We start from the raw sequence: 18606 nt of genomic DNA on the forward strand, positions 1-18606 counted from the left end.
ACACACTTCATGTTAACAATCTATATGAACACATGTGTCAAATCCACACACTGAGGTTTCTGCTGCTGTCACTTTCACACCAAGAGATATTATTTCAAAATACAAAAACATATCTAATTTATTTTTGGATTGAAATGATCTATACATATACGTCAATATTACTACGTGTGCAACAAGCTAAGAGCGATGACATCATCACTCAGCAGAGACATGTGACTGAACCATGCAGCATCGTCTTGGTTTCAGAAGCAAAGAGGATCATGGGAAATGTGGTTTCTTAAAACAAACTACTTTCAAAGTAAAGTAGTTTACAACGTCCAGTGTGAGAACACTCATCAAGCAGCTTAAACATGATTTAATAATCAGTGGTGATTTTTCCTCATCAGCAGCTTAATGTGATTTAATTGTTTCTGTTTTCTTTTTGTTTGTGTTTATAAATGTTGACAGTCGAGTGTTTCTCTCTCTGTCGCAGGTCGGAGGATCGAAGATGGGCGTCATACGCTACATGGGAGAGACTGACTTCGCCAAGGGGGAGTGGTGCGGGGTGGAGCTGGACGAGCCCCTGGGGAAGAACGATGGGGCAGTAGCTGGTACAAGGTGAGCACACACACACACACACACACACACACACACACACACACACACACACACACACACACACATGGTTCAAACTCCCCACATTCCTTTGCTTCTGCCCCTAAAAGGACATCGACTCCTTCGTCCCACTGACTGACCCTCCAGGTCACAGCGGGTCTGCACCACTGGTCCTGCTTGTTTCTTCATGATGTTTATCTCATTTATTGTTATTTATGATTTGTGATAATTCACCCTCCAGAATTCACACACGTTTTTCATCTACTGACAACATTCTTTCTCCGAGCCGACGTGGGAAACTGTTTCAAACGGGTGAAATATTCTCGGTTCACAGACATTTTGGAGCGTCGCTGAAAATTTAAAGCCAAGAATGGAAATGAAAAGTTGTCCAAGTGGCCAAGTCACTGACGTTCTTCATGTAGAAATCCAGATGCAGCCTTGTTTTATAGTATATACCAAAGATTGAGTCTAGTTGTTCCAAAGTTTCTAAATTTAGAGTAAAATTCATAAATAGGATTCAAAGTTAATCTGAGGAAAAATAAACGAGAAACCCAGAGAAGCTGTGCACCTGCTTTGAAACTGAAATACCTTTATAAATACTTGAAATATGTTAATAACATAAATTAAAAGACAAATTTCGATTTCAGGATATATATATATTTTTTGTGGTATTCTTATGAATCAGTTCCGTGCTCAGGTCTTCCTCTCTGACCCTCTTCCTCTCTTTCCTCTCCAGATACTTTCAGTGTCTTCAGAAGTTCGGCCTCTTTGCTCCGATCCACAAGGTGATCCGCATCGGCTTCCCCTCCACCAGCCCGGCCAAGGCCAAGAAGAGCAAGCGCATGGCCATGGGCGTGTCGTCTCTGGTCCACAGCCCCAGCAGCTCCTCCATCAGCTCAGTCAGCTCGGTGGCCTCCTCCGTGGGCGGACGACCGAGCCGCGCCGGCCTGGTAAGACGGCTGCTCCGAATAACGTGTGGTTGATGCTTTTGTGTAGAGTTTGACGAGGAGGTGGACACCACCGTCATGTCTCTGTCTGTCCTCTCGTCTCCGTGAGGTCACCAGCGGAGGTCACTGCATAAGGGAAAGAAACGATCCTGCACATGAGCTCCTGGAAAAAGCACAAATCTCATATTCACACATTCCACTCGCTGCAAGCCAGAGTTTTTATAGACTTTGGTCAAAACCAGGCTGTTTTAAGGATTCATGGCAGCTGGTTCAAAGTTACTGTACAGACATGAGAGTGTCTGAAGGAAGGAGAGTGAGGAAGTGAACTAGATTACTGGAAACCTCCTTCAAGGCTGAGGCCCGATCTCACAATGTTTCCCTTTAATACTCTAGTAATAGTAGTTTTTTCTGCACTTCTAATAATAACACAACATTTCTCTAACTTGCAGCACTATTTGCCAGATGCACGCTCAAGGTCACAAAGTTGTTACCTTCCATGAAGACATTCAGATCTCCTGCTTCAGCTGCAGTTGAACACTAACATCACTCTCACGCTCTATGCACCTGTCATTCAGAATCTGTTGAGAGTGATGTCAGTGTGCGTGCGCCATAGATTGAATGAATTGTGTGAATTCCTGGATTCACTTCCTGATTCAGATGCACATCCACTTTTCCCCGACACAACATATCCTACTTCAGAGTTTCATTGAAATCCATTCTGTGTAGTTGTAATGAAAACACAACCTTCCTGGTGGAGTAAATGGAATTAATAGAAAGCGGTTGAAACTGCAAAATATTGGAACCTAGAAAAAGCAGTTCTAACTAGAAGATATCTTTTTGTATTTTTGTCAACTAAATTTGAAGATAGAATACATTTGAATTTCTTTGACTTTCACTTGCAGTGAAAGAAAAATCACCTTCACCTGATTTGGGACAAATATTTAAAAGTTTTCAGTGAATGATGAACAGGTTCCTTGTTCTTCTCTCTGAGCTTCTGGATCTGCAGCAGGTTGCAGAGCTGCTGTTCTGCCTCCGTCTCTGATTCACCGTCTGAAATCTGCAGCCGAAGGAGAAATCACGCTGCGTCTCTGAGATTAATGTCCTCAACTGATGCTCGGCAACAAACCGAAGCGATCGAGACATCTCACATCGATTGGAGCTCGTGGTTTGCGAGCCAGGTCTCGGACCCGAGGACACTCCCCTTCACTTTGCCTGATTGTTGGCAGCGGCGTCCGGCTGCACCCACAGATCCTCCGGGAGTTATCAGGACGCAGAGAACTGCTGTCAGTCATAACGATCTGGTTCCTTCATCGGGAGAGAACCAGGGTTACTACCTGTCAGGCACAGAAATTATGGTTTATTAAAGATTATATTCACATAACATAAAACAGTTTAAATCCAGACAACAAGTCAGGTTCTGTAAGTCAAAGATTCTGAAACATTAATAAAATCCAGTTCTCATTGGAGGTAAAAACTAAATCAAGAATTACTTCAGTGATCCTCATGTATTTCTGCTGTTTCTATCAAAATCTTAAATCCTGTTGAACTGGAAAATCTGCGTTCACAAAAAAATGATGAATCAAACTTAATGAATCTCATGCATCAGGCAGGAATCCTTTTAAAAGAGCGAACTCTAGTGGTCAAAGAAGGTATTGCAGTATGATGTCATATATGATGCTTTGCAAGTATTTCATTTGTTTATTTTGTGAAGCACTTTGAGCTGCATTTTATGTATTTATTGTTGTAAATGAATTACAGTTATTATTATTATCAGTATTATTTTATTTTCAAAGCACTTCGATACATCGCCCATTCGTCCATAAATGGATATACAACTATAATATCATTATTAATTAGTGTAGGAGCTATCTCATTAGTTTGATATAATAGGATTATTATTATTTGTTATGTGTGTGTGACAGTGAAATGAGGTATTATTCATTTTACTGTAACACATCTAGTTATTTTGTTTTTACAGATAATCTTTCCTTGACCCTATGTACCTCCGTGTTTCTGCATTCCTTCCTTCCCTTTATTTTCCTCTCTTCTTATAACATTTAAACATTCCCCCTCTCCTCGACCTGTGTTTCCTGACGTCTTTCTCTCTTTCCTCATTAAGTTGACGGAGACGTCTTCACGCTACGCCCGGAAGATCTCGGGCACCACGGCGCTGCAGGAGGCTCTGAAGGAGAAGCAGCAGCACATCGAGCAGCTGCTGGCCGAGAGGGACCTGGAGAGAGGCGAGGTGGCCAAGGCCACGAGTCACATCTGTGAGGTGGAGAAGGAGCTGAGCGTCCTCAAGACGCAACACGTGCAGGTACCACACTCCTCCAGGGACTCATACAGTCAGAGAACACTGGAATAATCCCCTGTTGTTAGGTTTAAGATGTTTGATCTTCTCCTGTCCACAGTATGTAACAGACAATGAGGGCACCCTCCAGCAGGTCAAAGCCTTATTGGCCAGCACACAGAAAGATAAGCTGGAACTGTCCAATCAGCTTGAAGAAGAGAAAAGGTAAAAATCACTCAAATCTAAAAAGGAATATTTCAGCATTTTGGAAAATGTGCCTTTAGTTTTCCTCTTGTGTGCAGAGTCTGAGTCCAGGTTGAGTTCAGACTACCGGAATTTAACCCAAGAGAATCTGAAGAGAGATCTGATTTGGAAACTCAGTCCGATGGTCGGCCCAGATTATTTAGTCGTCTGTTATTTAAACTCCAGAAAGTCCCACAGAATCATCAAGACCGCCTTAATAATTCCATGTTTGATATTTAAGAGTTCTAATCTTGTTGTGTGTTTGAGATCAGAGAAAAGAATATCTGTCAAGATTCTCCTCCTGATTTTAAAACTCCTGTCATCAGTATCATTTCCTTTAATTGTTACTGGGACAAAACATGTGATCACAAGACAGTAAAGTTTGGAAAAATCCATTTTCAATATAAGCAGTCAGAGCAGGTGAAGACACAAATGAAGGATTAGTCAACAGAACAGAACTGATCCTGATCTGAAACGTCTTCAATTCACAGGAAAGTTGAGGACCTGCAGTTCAGAGTGGAGGAGGAGTCCATCACCAAAGGAGACCTGGAGGTAATAACCAGCAGGAGTTCAATCTATAATCCATCAATAATCCAACATGTGTGTTTTAATCTCACTAATTCACAGCGTTTTCTCACTAGTTTCCGTTTTTTAATGCTGTAATAACACAAACGGCATCGTCGGTATGATTCAAACCCTGGAGACAAAAAGACGAATGTCTCATGTGTTTAAACATGGAGGACAGATGAGGATGTGTTTGGGAAGATGATGTGGAATCGAACCCTCTGAGCAGTTGATTGACGGCCTCACCGCTCGCCACAGCGGCAGCGATGAGACATCATGAAAAGAGAGAGAGAGCAGCCTTTCTGTCTCTGCATGTTTTTGGGACCGAATACAAACAAACTGTGAGGATTCAAGAAACCCACAAATAAATTGCTGACTCCGCTGAACTCGCATCCAATTTTTAAGCCGGGCAGGAAAGTCTGGAATCCATTAGATAAAGTAGAGCGTCTGTCCTCGCTGCTCTACGTCCCCGGAGAAAGAAGCCGGATGGAAGGTAAATCTAATTTGGTGACTTCTTAATACGCATCTGGTCGACCGCTGCACTTAGCCGCCAGACGTGTGTGCACCGACAGACACACACTGGTGATTCCACGTTCTGCAGTGAGGGGAAATCTCTTCGTCTTAAAACGAGAGCACGACAGGAGGAGACAGATTATCTAACAGAAACTACACATGCAGTCTCCTGCTGTAGATTCCTGCACAATGTTCCAGCTGCACGGAGGCTTTGCACAGTGATATATTCCCCATGGTGTTTGAATCCCATGGAAGAAAACAACCAGTAGAGCTCAGATCTCCGGCTAAGCCTTTAAATTCTGCACCAAATCCATCATTTACCGTTTGGACTTGTTTCTAAAAACACACAAACTGTTTCTTCCTCCACTGGATCCACATTTTCCTTCAGCTTGTTACTGAGCAGTGGCTGAAAACAATCCTAACCCCCCCCCCCCCATTGTACCACAGTTAAAATCTGCTACCTCTGGATTTTGCACATCCATCCATCAGGCTGCTTATCCTGTGAGGGTCGCAGTGGGGGTGCTCAGGTCGAGTCTCCCCTGGACAATGATTCACACCCACACTCTCTCACCTGTGGTCAGTTTAGAATCTCCAATTAACTAAGTCCCAATTAGCGATAAGTCTTCTCATTGATTGTTCCCTCAGAAAACAGTGGGAAAAAAACATATCTAACACTTTTAGATAAGGATCCACACCAAATATTAAATGAGTTATTTCTTGGTTCACGTCTCATCTTTCATGAGAGTTTTTATAAAATCTTACAAGCAGGCAAGCAAATTAATAAAGTGCCTCAGTGCTTTCTAACATCTCTTCACTGTCTGTGGCAGCGTCCCAACCATAACTATCATATCAGATAAAATATGATATGATAATCCTGGATCTGCCCCTTAGTCCGGATCCACACCAAAATCAAACCGGTTCTTCCCTGATCCAAACCAAATCCTTCCATCGAGCTTCATGGGGAATCTGTATGATAGATTTTTGTGTAATCTTTCCGAACAAGTGTGAAAACAAAACCTTGTTGTCGTACGAAATTCATATTTCAGTTGAGTGTTTTGAATGTTAAACACATCTTTAAAGCAGTTGGTTGCTGGAGTTCCGTAGTTTTTCACCATTAAACTGAATAAACCCTTTGCACATGGACGATAACTTTAAAAAGAGTTGAGGGTCTGAAATCCAACTCTCTCAGTGGGTTCTGAGGGAAGTCCCTCCTCTTCCTCACATCTTCCCATCATGTGATCCACTGGGTTCTCGCTCAGCGCCTCCGTCCACGACGCTTCCTCCTCTGTTGACGGTTGTTGTGATGTCCACCATGTCCCCTCCGGTCTTCACGGGTCCTCTTTCCCTTTGAGTCTGTCTCTCTGTCTCTCTCTCTGTCTCTCTCTGTAGACACAGACGAAAATGGAACATGCCCATATCCGTCGGCTTGAGCAGAGTCTGTATCTCGAAAAGTCGAGAGCAGAGGCGCTTCACAAAGACTTAGAGAGGAGGAGGGTAAACAGCCCCGGCCCATGTGTCTGCCTGCAGCTGCTGTTCTGTGTGGTGCTGCACCCGTCTGCTTCTGTGTTGATGGAAGAACAACTCATGTTTAGAACTTTAACACAGGTCAAAGTCAAACTCCACCTGTCAAAGCAAACTAGAGACATAAAGAATCATTTAACATCCACGTTTAGAGCCCGACTGATCGGAAATATATCAAATAAAAGAACAAAACTATACAGAGTAAAAGACAATGCAATATGGTACCTGGAAGAATTGCATCTTACGTTAAAATTAAGTTTATTTTCATTATTCAAGTTCTACGTATGTTGGTTATTTTTATCTATTGAATACAAATTCATATCACACCTTTTTGGACCTAATCATAAACATCTTAGGAATCATTGTTAAATTATTTATATGTGTGTGTATCAACACCTGCACCAAAAATCTATATCAGTCGGGTTCTGCAAAAGTTATAAATAAATTATAATAATATATATATATAAAATCTGGATGAACGTCTGTTCTGATGCTACAGATGCATAGATAAGCTAAATTCATTTTAATGTATCCATGACATTATATAGCTGTTTTTTTTCAAAAGATTAAACATTTTAAATATCTTTAATATTCAGGTTTACAGTTTTATTTCAACAAATCGTATGAAAACAGTAAAATAAACTCATCAGTCCGTACTGACAGATTTCCTCAGCTGCTCTGTGGTTCCTTCTGAAAATATGAATCTTTAAAAAATGGCTCCTGTGACCAGTAAACTCTGCTCAGTGTCTTTTAAAGAAATAAAGAAATAAAGTCTGAATGATTCAAGACGCCTGGAATCTGCTGTGTGGAGCAGATTCTGCTCAATTAGGAAGAAGAATTTTGTCTTTTCATTGGATTTGTTGAAGTAAGAAACTTTTCTATATCACCTCCTTTTAAATATAAGTTGGTATATTATATAATGAATGGCTGCAGATCCTCCACATGACACTGATAGATGATTATTTACTTTCCACAAGGTTTCAAACATGCAACTCATTCATGCACTCTGACTTCAATCTGCTCCCTCCCCTCCCTGGTGGTGTTCCCCCCCCCCCCCCCCCGTCATGACCCCGGTGTTGCACCGCCCCCCCCCCCCCCCCGACCTCCGCAGCGACATCGGCTGCTTCAGCTTCTCACGTCTTCTGTTGCCGTAGCTGCTGTTGATTGTCTTTTGTTTTTTTCGTAAAACAAAAAGTTGCCATTTTGGATCCGCTGCCAGCTGCACTGCTCAGATGCCAGGACTCGTAACAGTTTGAAATAGCGCCCCCTGGTGGTTTTACAGGGGGGGGGATGCAGGTCCCTCAGCTCCCTGATCATTCCTCAGCACTTATCTAAATCGTCTCTGCACTTCAGAGCCAAACGCCTCCTCAATAACAGACAGTGGTTTCACCGAATCAAAGCCGAACGATCCCGCTCCTCCAATTCGCAGCCGTCATGAGAGATAACAAAGAGCTTTGAGATTCCCACATGCAGTGAAGGTCTGCTTCTGCCAACAGGGTCGATGCTCTCACCCTGCTGCAGCAGCCTTGAGGTTGGGTAAGAGAACCAAGGTGAAAAAACTGATTTGATCTTGTTCCGGCTTTGATCCGCCCGCCGAGCTATCTCAATTCTCTCCGACTTCAAATCGACTTCTGCTGTCCAGGACATTAACCTCGCATAGATCCTCTCCCACTCTCTCTCACTCCTGTGTGCTGTGCTGTCACCTGAACGCTGCTCGGCTCTGCGTCTCTGATGAGAATCGAGCAGCGACTCCGAGGTCTGCTGGAGTGGTTCCCCAGATGGTTTGGAATTAACATCTGTGCTCTGTGCAGCAGGTCCTCCTCCTTAATCTCTTCTTTTTTTATTTTGATTGGATTCAAGTGCGTGCGGGATGTTTGCAGATCTGTGTGTTTGTGTGTGTGTCTGTGTGCGTGTGTGTGCAGTGTCAACACGCGGAGGTTTGCTGTGAGCTTTATTATATTTGCTTGGCTGCTTCTAGATGATCAGAGAATGGCTGTGCTCCCGTCTCATCTTCCACGTCTGTGCACAAACACTGAGCCCATCTAATATTTGGACAGAGACACGTTGATCCTTTGGCTCCTCGGCTTCATCAGGTCGGATGAAGATGATACAGTGACTTTAATCACATGATTTTTTTAATAAATATAACAATATTAATCATAGCCACAATCTTGAGAGGAAAATCAATTAGAATTGTGTGTCCAGTTTACACTCACAAAAGCATTAAACAAGTAATTTGTATTTTTCAAACAGGAGAATTTAAGATATTTGCACTCATGTGTTTGTGTTGTCTCGTATCTCAGGAGTTGAACAGGAAGCCAGAGACAAAGTGTCCCTGTCCACCATGTTTGTGTTGTTTCTCCACTGGGTTGTCTTCAGTCCTTTGTCCTTGCGACGACCTTCAGATCGTTTTCCTTTTCGTTTGATTTTCCGTTTTCTCTTCAAACCTGATTTTCCGCTGTTCACCTTTTCCTGTGGACTGACGCCGTTCTGTTGCAGGTTCTCCCGCTGTGCAGTGACGGGTGTTCCTCTCTTTGTCACCAGCAAACCACCGTGGAGGAGCAGAGTCGCATCGTGCAGCTGGAGGAGGAGCTCACCCTCAGGAGAGCGGACATCAAGAACCTCCAGGCCCAGCTGGGAGGAGGCTGCGACTCCAGCTCGCAGCAGCCCGGGGACGGGGGGGCGACCGCCGGGTCGGACACCGAGCCTGAGACCGCCCTCCTCCGCCAGCAGCTGCTGTCGGCCGGCCGCGAGCACCACAAGGAGAGCAGCGAGCTGAAGGAGAAGTACCAGACGGAGTTAGCAGCCAGCCAGCAGGAGGTGGACTCCCTGAAGACGCTGGTGCAGAAACAGACCCAGGAGATCAGTGAGCTGAAGCAGAAGGTCCAACAGGCCAACAAGGAGAACGTGGACATGATGGACACCTGGAAGGTATCTGCTGCGTTTCTCTCCATCCAGTACAAACAACAGCAGGAGGCTTGTTTCTGTAAATGGGTCGTGTGTGTTCACTGACCGGCCAAGAGGTTGGAAATGCAGAAACTACAAAGTCACTCGGTTATGAAACACATTTAAATTCACTAGGTCCAGATTTTTATTTGGCTCAGCACCAAATTACACAAACTCAATGAGATGCATTAACATAAAATATGATACAATAACAAAATACACCATAAGATACAATATGATAACATATGATAAGAGAATATACGATTAGATAAGACTCAATAACATAAGATACGATTAGATATTAGTTCCACATCGTTGAGATTTTGCCATAACTTTTAGCAAATTAGAAGAATCAGTAAAAACGTTATAAACAAGAAAAAAAAATTAATTTAACATAAGGAAATATAAATACTATACAATATATGTACAGTATATGTGACTCCAAATTGGATTGCACATAAAAAATGTTGAAATATTGAAATGAGGCATTCAAAGTGTCCAACACGACTTTTCTTCCAGTAAAGAAAAGTCAATTTTTTTTTTTACTTTGACCAAGGAAATCTAAGCAATAATAGATTATAAACAAAAGGGTTACATACTGTGTTTAAATACACCATAAGATACAATATGATCACATAAGATCAGATAATATACGATAAGATAAGACACATTAACATAGGATATGATTAGATATTAGTTCTACATCGGGGAAGTTTTGCCATATATCACTTTTTTGCAAATTAGAAGCATCATCAAAAACTTAATAAATAAAAAATACAATTTAACATAGGGAAATTTAAAGACTTTATAATATATGTGTAAGCAGGATAAATTGGATGCACAGAGGAATACTGAAATATTGAAATGAGGGATTCAAAGTGTTTATAAACTTGGACCAAGGAACATTAAGCAATAATAGATTATAAACAAAAGGTTTAATCAGAATTCTTCTTTTCCTTATATTCATCCAGTGCAGCAACATAACCTCCTCATTTCCCTCCGCAGACTAAATTTGACTCTCTAGTGAGCGACCACCACCGCTCTGTGGAGGAGCTGAAGTCCTCGCTGAGCAGCAGCCACGACGCCCCTGAAGGTCACGAGCAGGACGCCCAGGAGCGCAGGGCCGTGCTGGAGAGCCTGAAGATGGAGCACCAGCTGGAGACGGAGAACCTCAAGGCCAAGCACAAGATCGAAGCTGCGATCCTGAGCAAGGAACGCGAGGACCTCTGCTCCCGCCTGCAGGAGGCCAAGGAGCAGCTGGCGGAGGGCAGCCACACGTGGAGGGCGGAGGCGGAGGCCAAAAGCGGGAAGCAGGCGCTGGAGGAGGCGACCGACAAGCTGGTGAAGGCGGAGCAGCGGCTGGCGGAGATGGAGACGCTTCAGACGGAGCAGGGCCGGAGCACGGAGGAGCTGAGAGGGAGGCTGGAGCTGTCGGAGAAGAAGATGACGGATTATCAGGCTCTGCAGAAAGCTCAGGCCGAGAGCCAGGAGGAGATCCAGAAGCTGGAGGAGAACCTGAGGGTCACGGCCAACCAGCTCCAGGCCATCCAGGCCGACCGCTACACCCCCCGGGACGCTAACGTGAGTCACTGACGCCAGAAATCCAACCTGCTTGAAGTCTGTGTTTGAATCCCTGTTCAACTCTCCTCATCTTCCTCTTTCAGGTGATAGAAGACAATGACATCTCAGAGGAGAAGATGAAGCTGAAGCAGAATATCGAAGGTATCAAGAAAAATACATCATGTTATATCTTCATGTGTCTGATTCTTATTCCTCCACAACCTGATCAAAAGGATCAATACTATCAATGTTCTTTAAGCATCATTAATATCAATTAACACTCCTGTTTCAGCGTTTATGTTGTTTGTGTTTACAAGTTGCTGATCATAATGTGTATTTATACATGTGAGAGTTACAAAGAGATGCATTTTTCTGTATTCTTGATTTTAAAGTAATAATTTGACATTTTGGAAAGTGCACATATTCACATTTTGAGAGTTAAGACCTCACAATAAACCTGAATAACCCTCAAGAGGAAGGAAACACTGAAAGGCATCATGTGTCTCCTCTTGTTTTCTCTCCTTGTTCCTCAGAAACAATGGAGAAGTTGATGAAAAGGGAAAAAGAAGTCACTGCTCTCACTTCCCAGGTCGAAGGCCTCAAGTCGCAGATGGGAGGTAAACGTCCTTTTTCCAGAGCGTGTCCACTTCAGATGTTCTCCTGCAGGTTTTAAGTGAAGATGTGAATCTCTTTAGAGGGATTGTGTCTTTTCTCACAGTGTTTTTGTGTTTATTTCTAAAATCGTGTTTTTCTTACAGTGTTGAGGTGAAGCTTGATATTCGGTTAAAGCGTTTCCTACACATCAGGCAGTTTGAATTTTAAACAGACCTGTTCATTAGTGGGTATTAGTGCTTCTCTCTTTGTACCTGTACGTGTGGTGACGGCACAGACGCTCGTCTTCATCTTCATCTTCATCCTCTGTGATCTTTTAAGTGTCGCAGAGAAGATCTGTCAGCCGGCTGTCGTTAGCAGAGTAGAAGATCTTCAACATCAAAGGATTCAGAACGAGCTCAGATCGTGAAACCGATGAGCTTTGAAGAACGTGTGATACGAGTGGAGGTGTCGGTTTAGTTAACTTCATAAAGTGAAGTTTGAGTGTTCAGATCATTTAAGTTTTACAAACAGCCGACTTCATCTGCAACGTTCAAGAACCTCAGAAAAAACTATAAAAAAGTAGAGCAGACGAGAAATATAATAAAACTTGTTGCTTATAAACATTATGCACTGAACTATGATTTTAAGAAATTCTCCTATATATAGATATTAACACAAACCCTTAAAAAATGTTCCTTAAATATGCGTCAAATCCAGCGTTGTGTCATTTTCCTCTCGTCTCCAGCGCTGGAGGGGAAAGTCCGGTCGGGGGAGAAGAAACTCGACGCCCTGGCGAGGGAGAAGATCCGCGTGGAGGCCGAGCTGGAGTCCGTCGCCAAGAAGTCCCATGATGCCTCTGGGCAGCTGGTCAGCATCAGCCAGGACCTGCTGAAGAAGGAGAGGTGAGGACACCAGGTCACATCGACTTTACAATCTGCCGCAGCACCTTGTGGATCATGGACGTAATGAACAATAATCCATCACATTATCAATTTGGTAATGGACACATTCTGGGAGCCCGCGGGCGCTCTTTGGATTTTTATTGCACATGTTGTCAACCTGAAACATATTGTTTGAATCATGCTGTTTAATTCCCTAATGTTTCAGCTCGTTAAAGTCGATGCTGGCTGGAGGAGGGGGGGGCAGCTTCTGAAGGAGCTTCAACATCAGCAGGAACATGAGCTTCACTTATGTTTCTGACAACCTGAGGTTTTTAGAAACAAGGCACTGAGGAGCCGTCAGGACACGTTTTCATTCTGTTTACAGGCTTTACAGTAAAAACACTGTAAAAAGTCATGAAAGTAAGAATTAATAACTAGAAGTTAGCCTCCCCTGTGATATTAAACTAAAAACATGTAAGTAGAAAATCATTAATACGCTGTTTTGTATAAATTTAGGCGTTAATGATATGATAGATTAAAAAATATAGATATTGTTGGATAAAGTTAAGAAACAACATATCATGAGTCTCTTGAGAATATTCTAAACAAATATTATATTACATAATTGATCATATTCAAGAGTATAAAGTGTGTTGAGCTCAGTGAAGATAGTTAAACCCAGGGGGGGAGGGGGGGGGGGGGGGATCTAGGAACATTCACATGGTCTGGTGCTGATGATGATCTGTGGATTCATGACATGGTCGGTAGTAAGATATCGATCGGTGCAGCTTTATGATGAGTAAGTCCTCCTCAACCCTGGAACATGGAATATGGAGCGATGGATGACGGTGGAGAGGATGAACTGAATGTTTCTCCTCAGATTTCCATCAGGAGCTCAGGATATTTCTCAGCTTTTCACATATAACGCTTGTTTTTTCCGAGGTTACCACCACACAGATGTGAAACTAGAGGTCTGAAGCTCTGGGTCTCGTCCTCTTGAGGGAGAACGATGAAGACCTGTCCGTCAACGACTGAATTCCTTGTCTCTGGCTCACGTTTCAACGTCCCAGCTTCATTTTTGCTGCTCACACATCCAGGATATGTTCAATCAAACTCTGATCAGTGTGTTTACGCAGCCGAGTGCAACAGAAAGTCACAGCGTCCTCGTCGAGCTGCAGCTTCTTTGTTTAAGTCCGAACACGCTCACGATCAGACAAAGCTTTTTCTCCACAGCGCCCTATTAACTCAGATCGGCCTAATTGTATTACATTATTGGCCAACTTACATTACACCGCTCCTGCATTATTGATGGTGATGATGTTGCGAGGCACTAAAAGTAAGTGCCCGCTGGCTGCAGCAGAACATCCCTGTGCATCAGAACTGCAGCGATTACGATGCACGCAATAAAAGTATATTCCATCCTCTGAAGGATTCAGTGGTCGACTGGCTCTGAGTTATTGTTATTGGAGGAAATGATCATTTCAGGTTTCGTAATGTCACTGATGTTGTTTCAGTCCGTGACACGAGTCCAGGAAAAGGAGCGAGTGCATCGACTCAGTAAAGAATTCTTTGAACTTTTTTATCTCACAAATTCGAATAGATGATTCAAGAAAGACAATTATCAGGAAGTCAAAGTCGAATCTGACACGTCACAGAAAGAAAAACACATAAAAATCGAATTTCATGTTTGAGGCATGTAAAATGAAGAAGAGGAAAATTGGAAAATCTCTTGTCATTGCTTCAATAATCAATTTTGTTGATTGATGTTTTTTCTGACCACGTGGGGGCGCCAGAGCTGCAAGCTAAAGCATGACGCTGACATGTGATCTCCTCATTAACGTGATTGATGCGTTGAAGGGACACGACCTGCTTCCCCTTTTTTTTAATGCAAACCAGTTTGATGCATTATTCATATGAAAACATCCATTAGAGCAGCTTGTGTATATGTTCAGCATGAAGAGAAGTTAATATATGTGTTTATGTATATGTGTATATGTAGTTGATGTGAAACTGAACAGCTTGACTCGAGTCCTCTCTCACATGAACAGAGAGCGAAGCCGCCTCCTTGCTCCCTCTGGCCAGACAGGCCCACATGTTGTTCTTATAATGGGCTGCAGAGCTTTTGAATAATAATGAGCTTTGTTCAAGGTCTCAGCTCGTGTTCCTCATAAAATCCTTGACAGCAGAGTTTCACTGCTTCTCTGCGGCGAGTCAGAAACACCCACAGAAAACAGCTTTGTGATTCTTTGTCTCTCAGAAAACACTCAAGGTTTCTTGTCTCCTCTCGTTCTCCCACCAGGAGCCTGAATGAGCTGCGGGTTCTGCTCCTGGAGTCGCACCGCCACTCGCGGGACATGGAGAAGGACCTGAACCGGGACGTGCACAAGGCCGAGTGGAAGGTGAAGGAGCAGAAACTCCAGGACGACATCGGGACGCTGCGAGAAAAACTCCTCCTGCTGGTAAAGATTAGAACAGAGGAATGCTGCATCGCTAATCCGACTCTGTATTTGAGGTTCATCAACCCCGACAGGTCATCATCCCAGATTATAGAGACATTCATTCCCTATTAATCCAATTTAAAGCTGTTTTATTGTCCCTTATTCCTCAGAAAGTCGAGAGTAACGAGCAAAACAGGTTTAAACTGACCCTCAGAGAGAAGTTCTGGTCATATTGTGTCTGCTAACGAGCATATTGGTCATTCTACTAGGATATTAATAGATAAATTAATAGATTCTAGTTTTTAAAGTAAAAATTCAGGCTTAGCATCTTTCCTACGATGCTCCAGTTATTCTGTTCTTTCTATAAATCTGGAATATGTTGTTCTAGAGTTGATGCACGAGGTGAATGTGCTCAGACTTTTAAGAGTTAAGTTGCAAAAACAAGCCGGATCCTACATTTTCCCATTAAAGCGTCTGTTTTTAGACTCTTCCCCCCCCGAGGCAAACAACCGCATCATTCAAACTCCACAGCAATAAATTAAAAATGCAATTATTTTCTCTACAAATGAAAAATGCTATAGCTGAGATAACCCTGTGACATCACCAGGGTTATTTTCATGGAGTGATTGAGAGCCACAGAAAAACATGAACTGTTCATCGCACAGAAAATGTTTACGTTCAAATGAAAAACATTACTTTTCTTTATAACAACTTATCAAAGGTATTAAAATGTTCCCATAAAAGATATGTATATCCATGTTCCGAATCGTTCAGTGAATATTCCATATGTTGCTCACGATTTTGGAATTGTGACTTTTCTCCAGAGTCGGGAACATGCTTCCCCCGACCACCGGCGCTACTCCATGCTGGACCCCTCGGCTCTGGACTCGGAGGTGAGCCGCCTGCGCCAGCGGCTGCTCGGCACCGAGGACGCCCTGAGGAACGCCATGGAACACAACCAGCAGGTGGACCAGCTGGTGCAGGCCATGCGCAGGCATCCGGACAAAAGCCCGGTAAAAGCTGCAGGGAAACTTTTAAGCAGAGAAAGAAGAAAACTAGAATTGGGTGAAAGAATGTGGTACGAGAGAAGTGTTGTGATTCAAAGGAAGCTCCTGTCGTTAAATATCCTCTCGTCTGACTTTCTGTGAATAAAGCAGATCATGAAAATGTCAAAATAGTCCTTTAAATCCTTTAATGATTTAATATTTGGTTTCTTTCAGGCACATGGCGCCAATTCAGCCAATGGGATTCATCATCACGAGTCAGGCAGCACTCGAGATGTGGGTATTAGTTTGTTGTTTTGTCTTTTAACCACGTTTAACATCGTGATTTTATTAAAAACCAGTCGGTATTAACAGGTTTGAACTTTGTGCCTTCTCAGGATCAACACTGATCCAAGCAGAAGAGACGAATCTGAACTGAGACGTGCGAAAAGGAAAAGTCCTCCAACATTTTCTCTCCTGATTCCTGCGATGGAACATTTCAGTTGACAGTTACAAACCAAAACAGCAAATCTCTATCTCCAGTGAATTTATGTTGTCGTTGCAGAAAGCACCTATTAGCCAATCACGAAGGCCGCTTAAAGTTCTATACAGTATAACCAGGAAAACGGGACGAGACGAGGACGTGGAGAGATTTCCTGCTAATCGTCAACTTCTGATGATTTACAGTTAAAAAGTTTTAAATCCACAAGTTGCCAGGAACATTTGACAATTCAGAAAAAAAACAAGACGGCTGAGGGACGACGATGTGAGGACTCGGGTCTCGGTTGCTTTGTTTGTTTTATTTATTTGATTGTTTTGCTCCTCGGTTCTGTAATAATCATCCGTACTGTGGGCGAGCCGCCTCGGGCCGGTGACGCCAACTCCATATCTGATGAGAGGACCACTCTCCTGTTTAAGTGCTAATATGAAGGTGACCTGTATTATTGGAAGTATTAAAAACTCAAACTTCTCCCGAATGTTTTTAAATCTAAGAGACAAACGCGGCAGTTTTGAAAAAAATGGCTTTAAAGCAACTTTTATTTCATCCTTGCTTGTGATGAGTTTGAATCTTCGACTGTAAATAAAGACGGACGACGTGACTTGTCTTTGTCTTTTGTTTTTGTTTTGTCCATGTCCCATTCGTTAACATGGAGGAGGTGGGGTGTATGACCTGTACTGCAGCCAGCCAGCAGGGGGCGATCGTCAGGATCTGGCTTCACCTTGATGGAGCTGTCATGTCGTCCATCTTTGTTTTCAGTCTATGATCCAGCTTTGAGATCTTTGTAAACCAAGCCCGTACTTTTTGTCTTTTAATCCGCCAGCCAATAAAAATCCTCACGCACAGAAACCTTGAGCACTGACTCCGATGTGTTTTATTTCTCTATTTGTTCTAAATAATAATATAAACATTGGGTTCATCCGATCCTGAGAAGCCGTCAGGAACAAGGAGAATTTCATATTCTGATCAGCTGCGATTCCAATTTTGGACAAAAAATAAGAAATTGTTGAGCAACGATCTTTAGAGCTGATGCCAAATTGTATTATACATTTAATATAATGTTATTATGGCCGGACTATGATGATGTTAGAACCAATCCTCTCTTCAGGTGGAACCAGAAGCTGTGTCTCAATTCAGTCACCAAACTGAAAGGAGACTGAACACAATGAATCATTCCAGATGTTTTCTTATTTCATTCAGTAAAAACTGTTCCGTTACAGCCTGCCAGTAAAGATGAGCTAGTTCACGTTCAGTCCATCCATGCAGTAGTATTAAATAACTGCAGGATATGATTATTATATTTACTGAATAACACCATCCCTGGTTTCACTTTAGTAAAGTTTTCTAAAAGGCTGTCAAACAATCCACTCCCTACCCGGGTTGATAACATCTGCATTTCCTTATCAACATTTATAGAGTTTATTCTCCGAGTCTTCCAAATATTGCTTCATCCATTTGTTGACCGATCGAGGAGACGGTGTTTGCAGAGGGTCAAAGGTCACGGGACACATCACAGAGAGGTGAGCGGAGGAGGAAGCGTCTCGTGGGTAAAACACACACGAGGGTCAGACGCTGGTTAACTCCAGATAAAAACCACCGGACTTTTCCATTGGTTATTGTTCACGGCCTTTTTCAGCTGCTGGGTTCGTACCCTTTGGATTATTGCTGCAATGGTTCCGGAGATTGAGTCATTAAATATTAACAGTGTGGTCGAGGGGCGGCTGGTGTTTCATTTCACACTCGTTCAGACTTTTGTCTCCTCTGTGTGTTTTTGGCCGATTGGGATCTTTTTCTTCAGAGCTGATTTCAAAGCAGCGTCAGATTTCAAGCCACTAAGGCGTCGGTGGTTTGAGGAATTCATTCCACACACACACACACACACACACACACACACACACACACACACACACACACACTGTGAGCTTCCACCAACTCTGTTTTATACATCAAACACTCGTCTAGTGGAAATATTTGGTATTAAAATGATCTGATGTCGACCACAGCAGGAGGTCATAATTCCTTTAAGTGAAAAA

At 42.9% G+C, this 18606-nt stretch overlaps 1 protein-coding gene across 1 annotated transcript in view; it reads left to right on the top strand.

The window, feature by feature from the left end:
- clip2 (CAP-GLY domain containing linker protein 2) overlaps positions 1 to 17428 on the top strand; it is a 28952-nt gene extending 11524 nt beyond the window's left edge. The window contains exons 4-18 of the mRNA XM_053441403.1: positions 473 to 597; positions 1331 to 1544; positions 3661 to 3858; positions 3953 to 4056; positions 4566 to 4626; positions 6541 to 6645; positions 9217 to 9603; positions 10624 to 11199; positions 11283 to 11340; positions 11712 to 11795; positions 12518 to 12674; positions 14953 to 15112; positions 15916 to 16104; positions 16312 to 16371; positions 16473 to 17428. Coding sequence (XP_053297378.1) covers positions 473 to 597; positions 1331 to 1544; positions 3661 to 3858; positions 3953 to 4056; positions 4566 to 4626; positions 6541 to 6645; positions 9217 to 9603; positions 10624 to 11199; positions 11283 to 11340; positions 11712 to 11795; positions 12518 to 12674; positions 14953 to 15112; positions 15916 to 16104; positions 16312 to 16371; positions 16473 to 16484 — 2490 coding nt within the window. The 3' untranslated portion in view covers positions 16485 to 17428. The remainder of the gene's footprint in view (positions 1 to 472; positions 598 to 1330; positions 1545 to 3660; positions 3859 to 3952; positions 4057 to 4565; positions 4627 to 6540; positions 6646 to 9216; positions 9604 to 10623; positions 11200 to 11282; positions 11341 to 11711; positions 11796 to 12517; positions 12675 to 14952; positions 15113 to 15915; positions 16105 to 16311; positions 16372 to 16472) is intronic.
- The last annotated feature ends 1178 nt before the right edge of the window (positions 17429 to 18606 follow it).

The sequence above is a fragment of the Pleuronectes platessa genome, chromosome 15, assembly GCF_947347685.1.
Source record: "Pleuronectes platessa chromosome 15, fPlePla1.1, whole genome shotgun sequence".
NCBI classification, from domain to species: Eukaryota; Metazoa; Chordata; class Actinopteri; order Pleuronectiformes; family Pleuronectidae; genus Pleuronectes; species Pleuronectes platessa.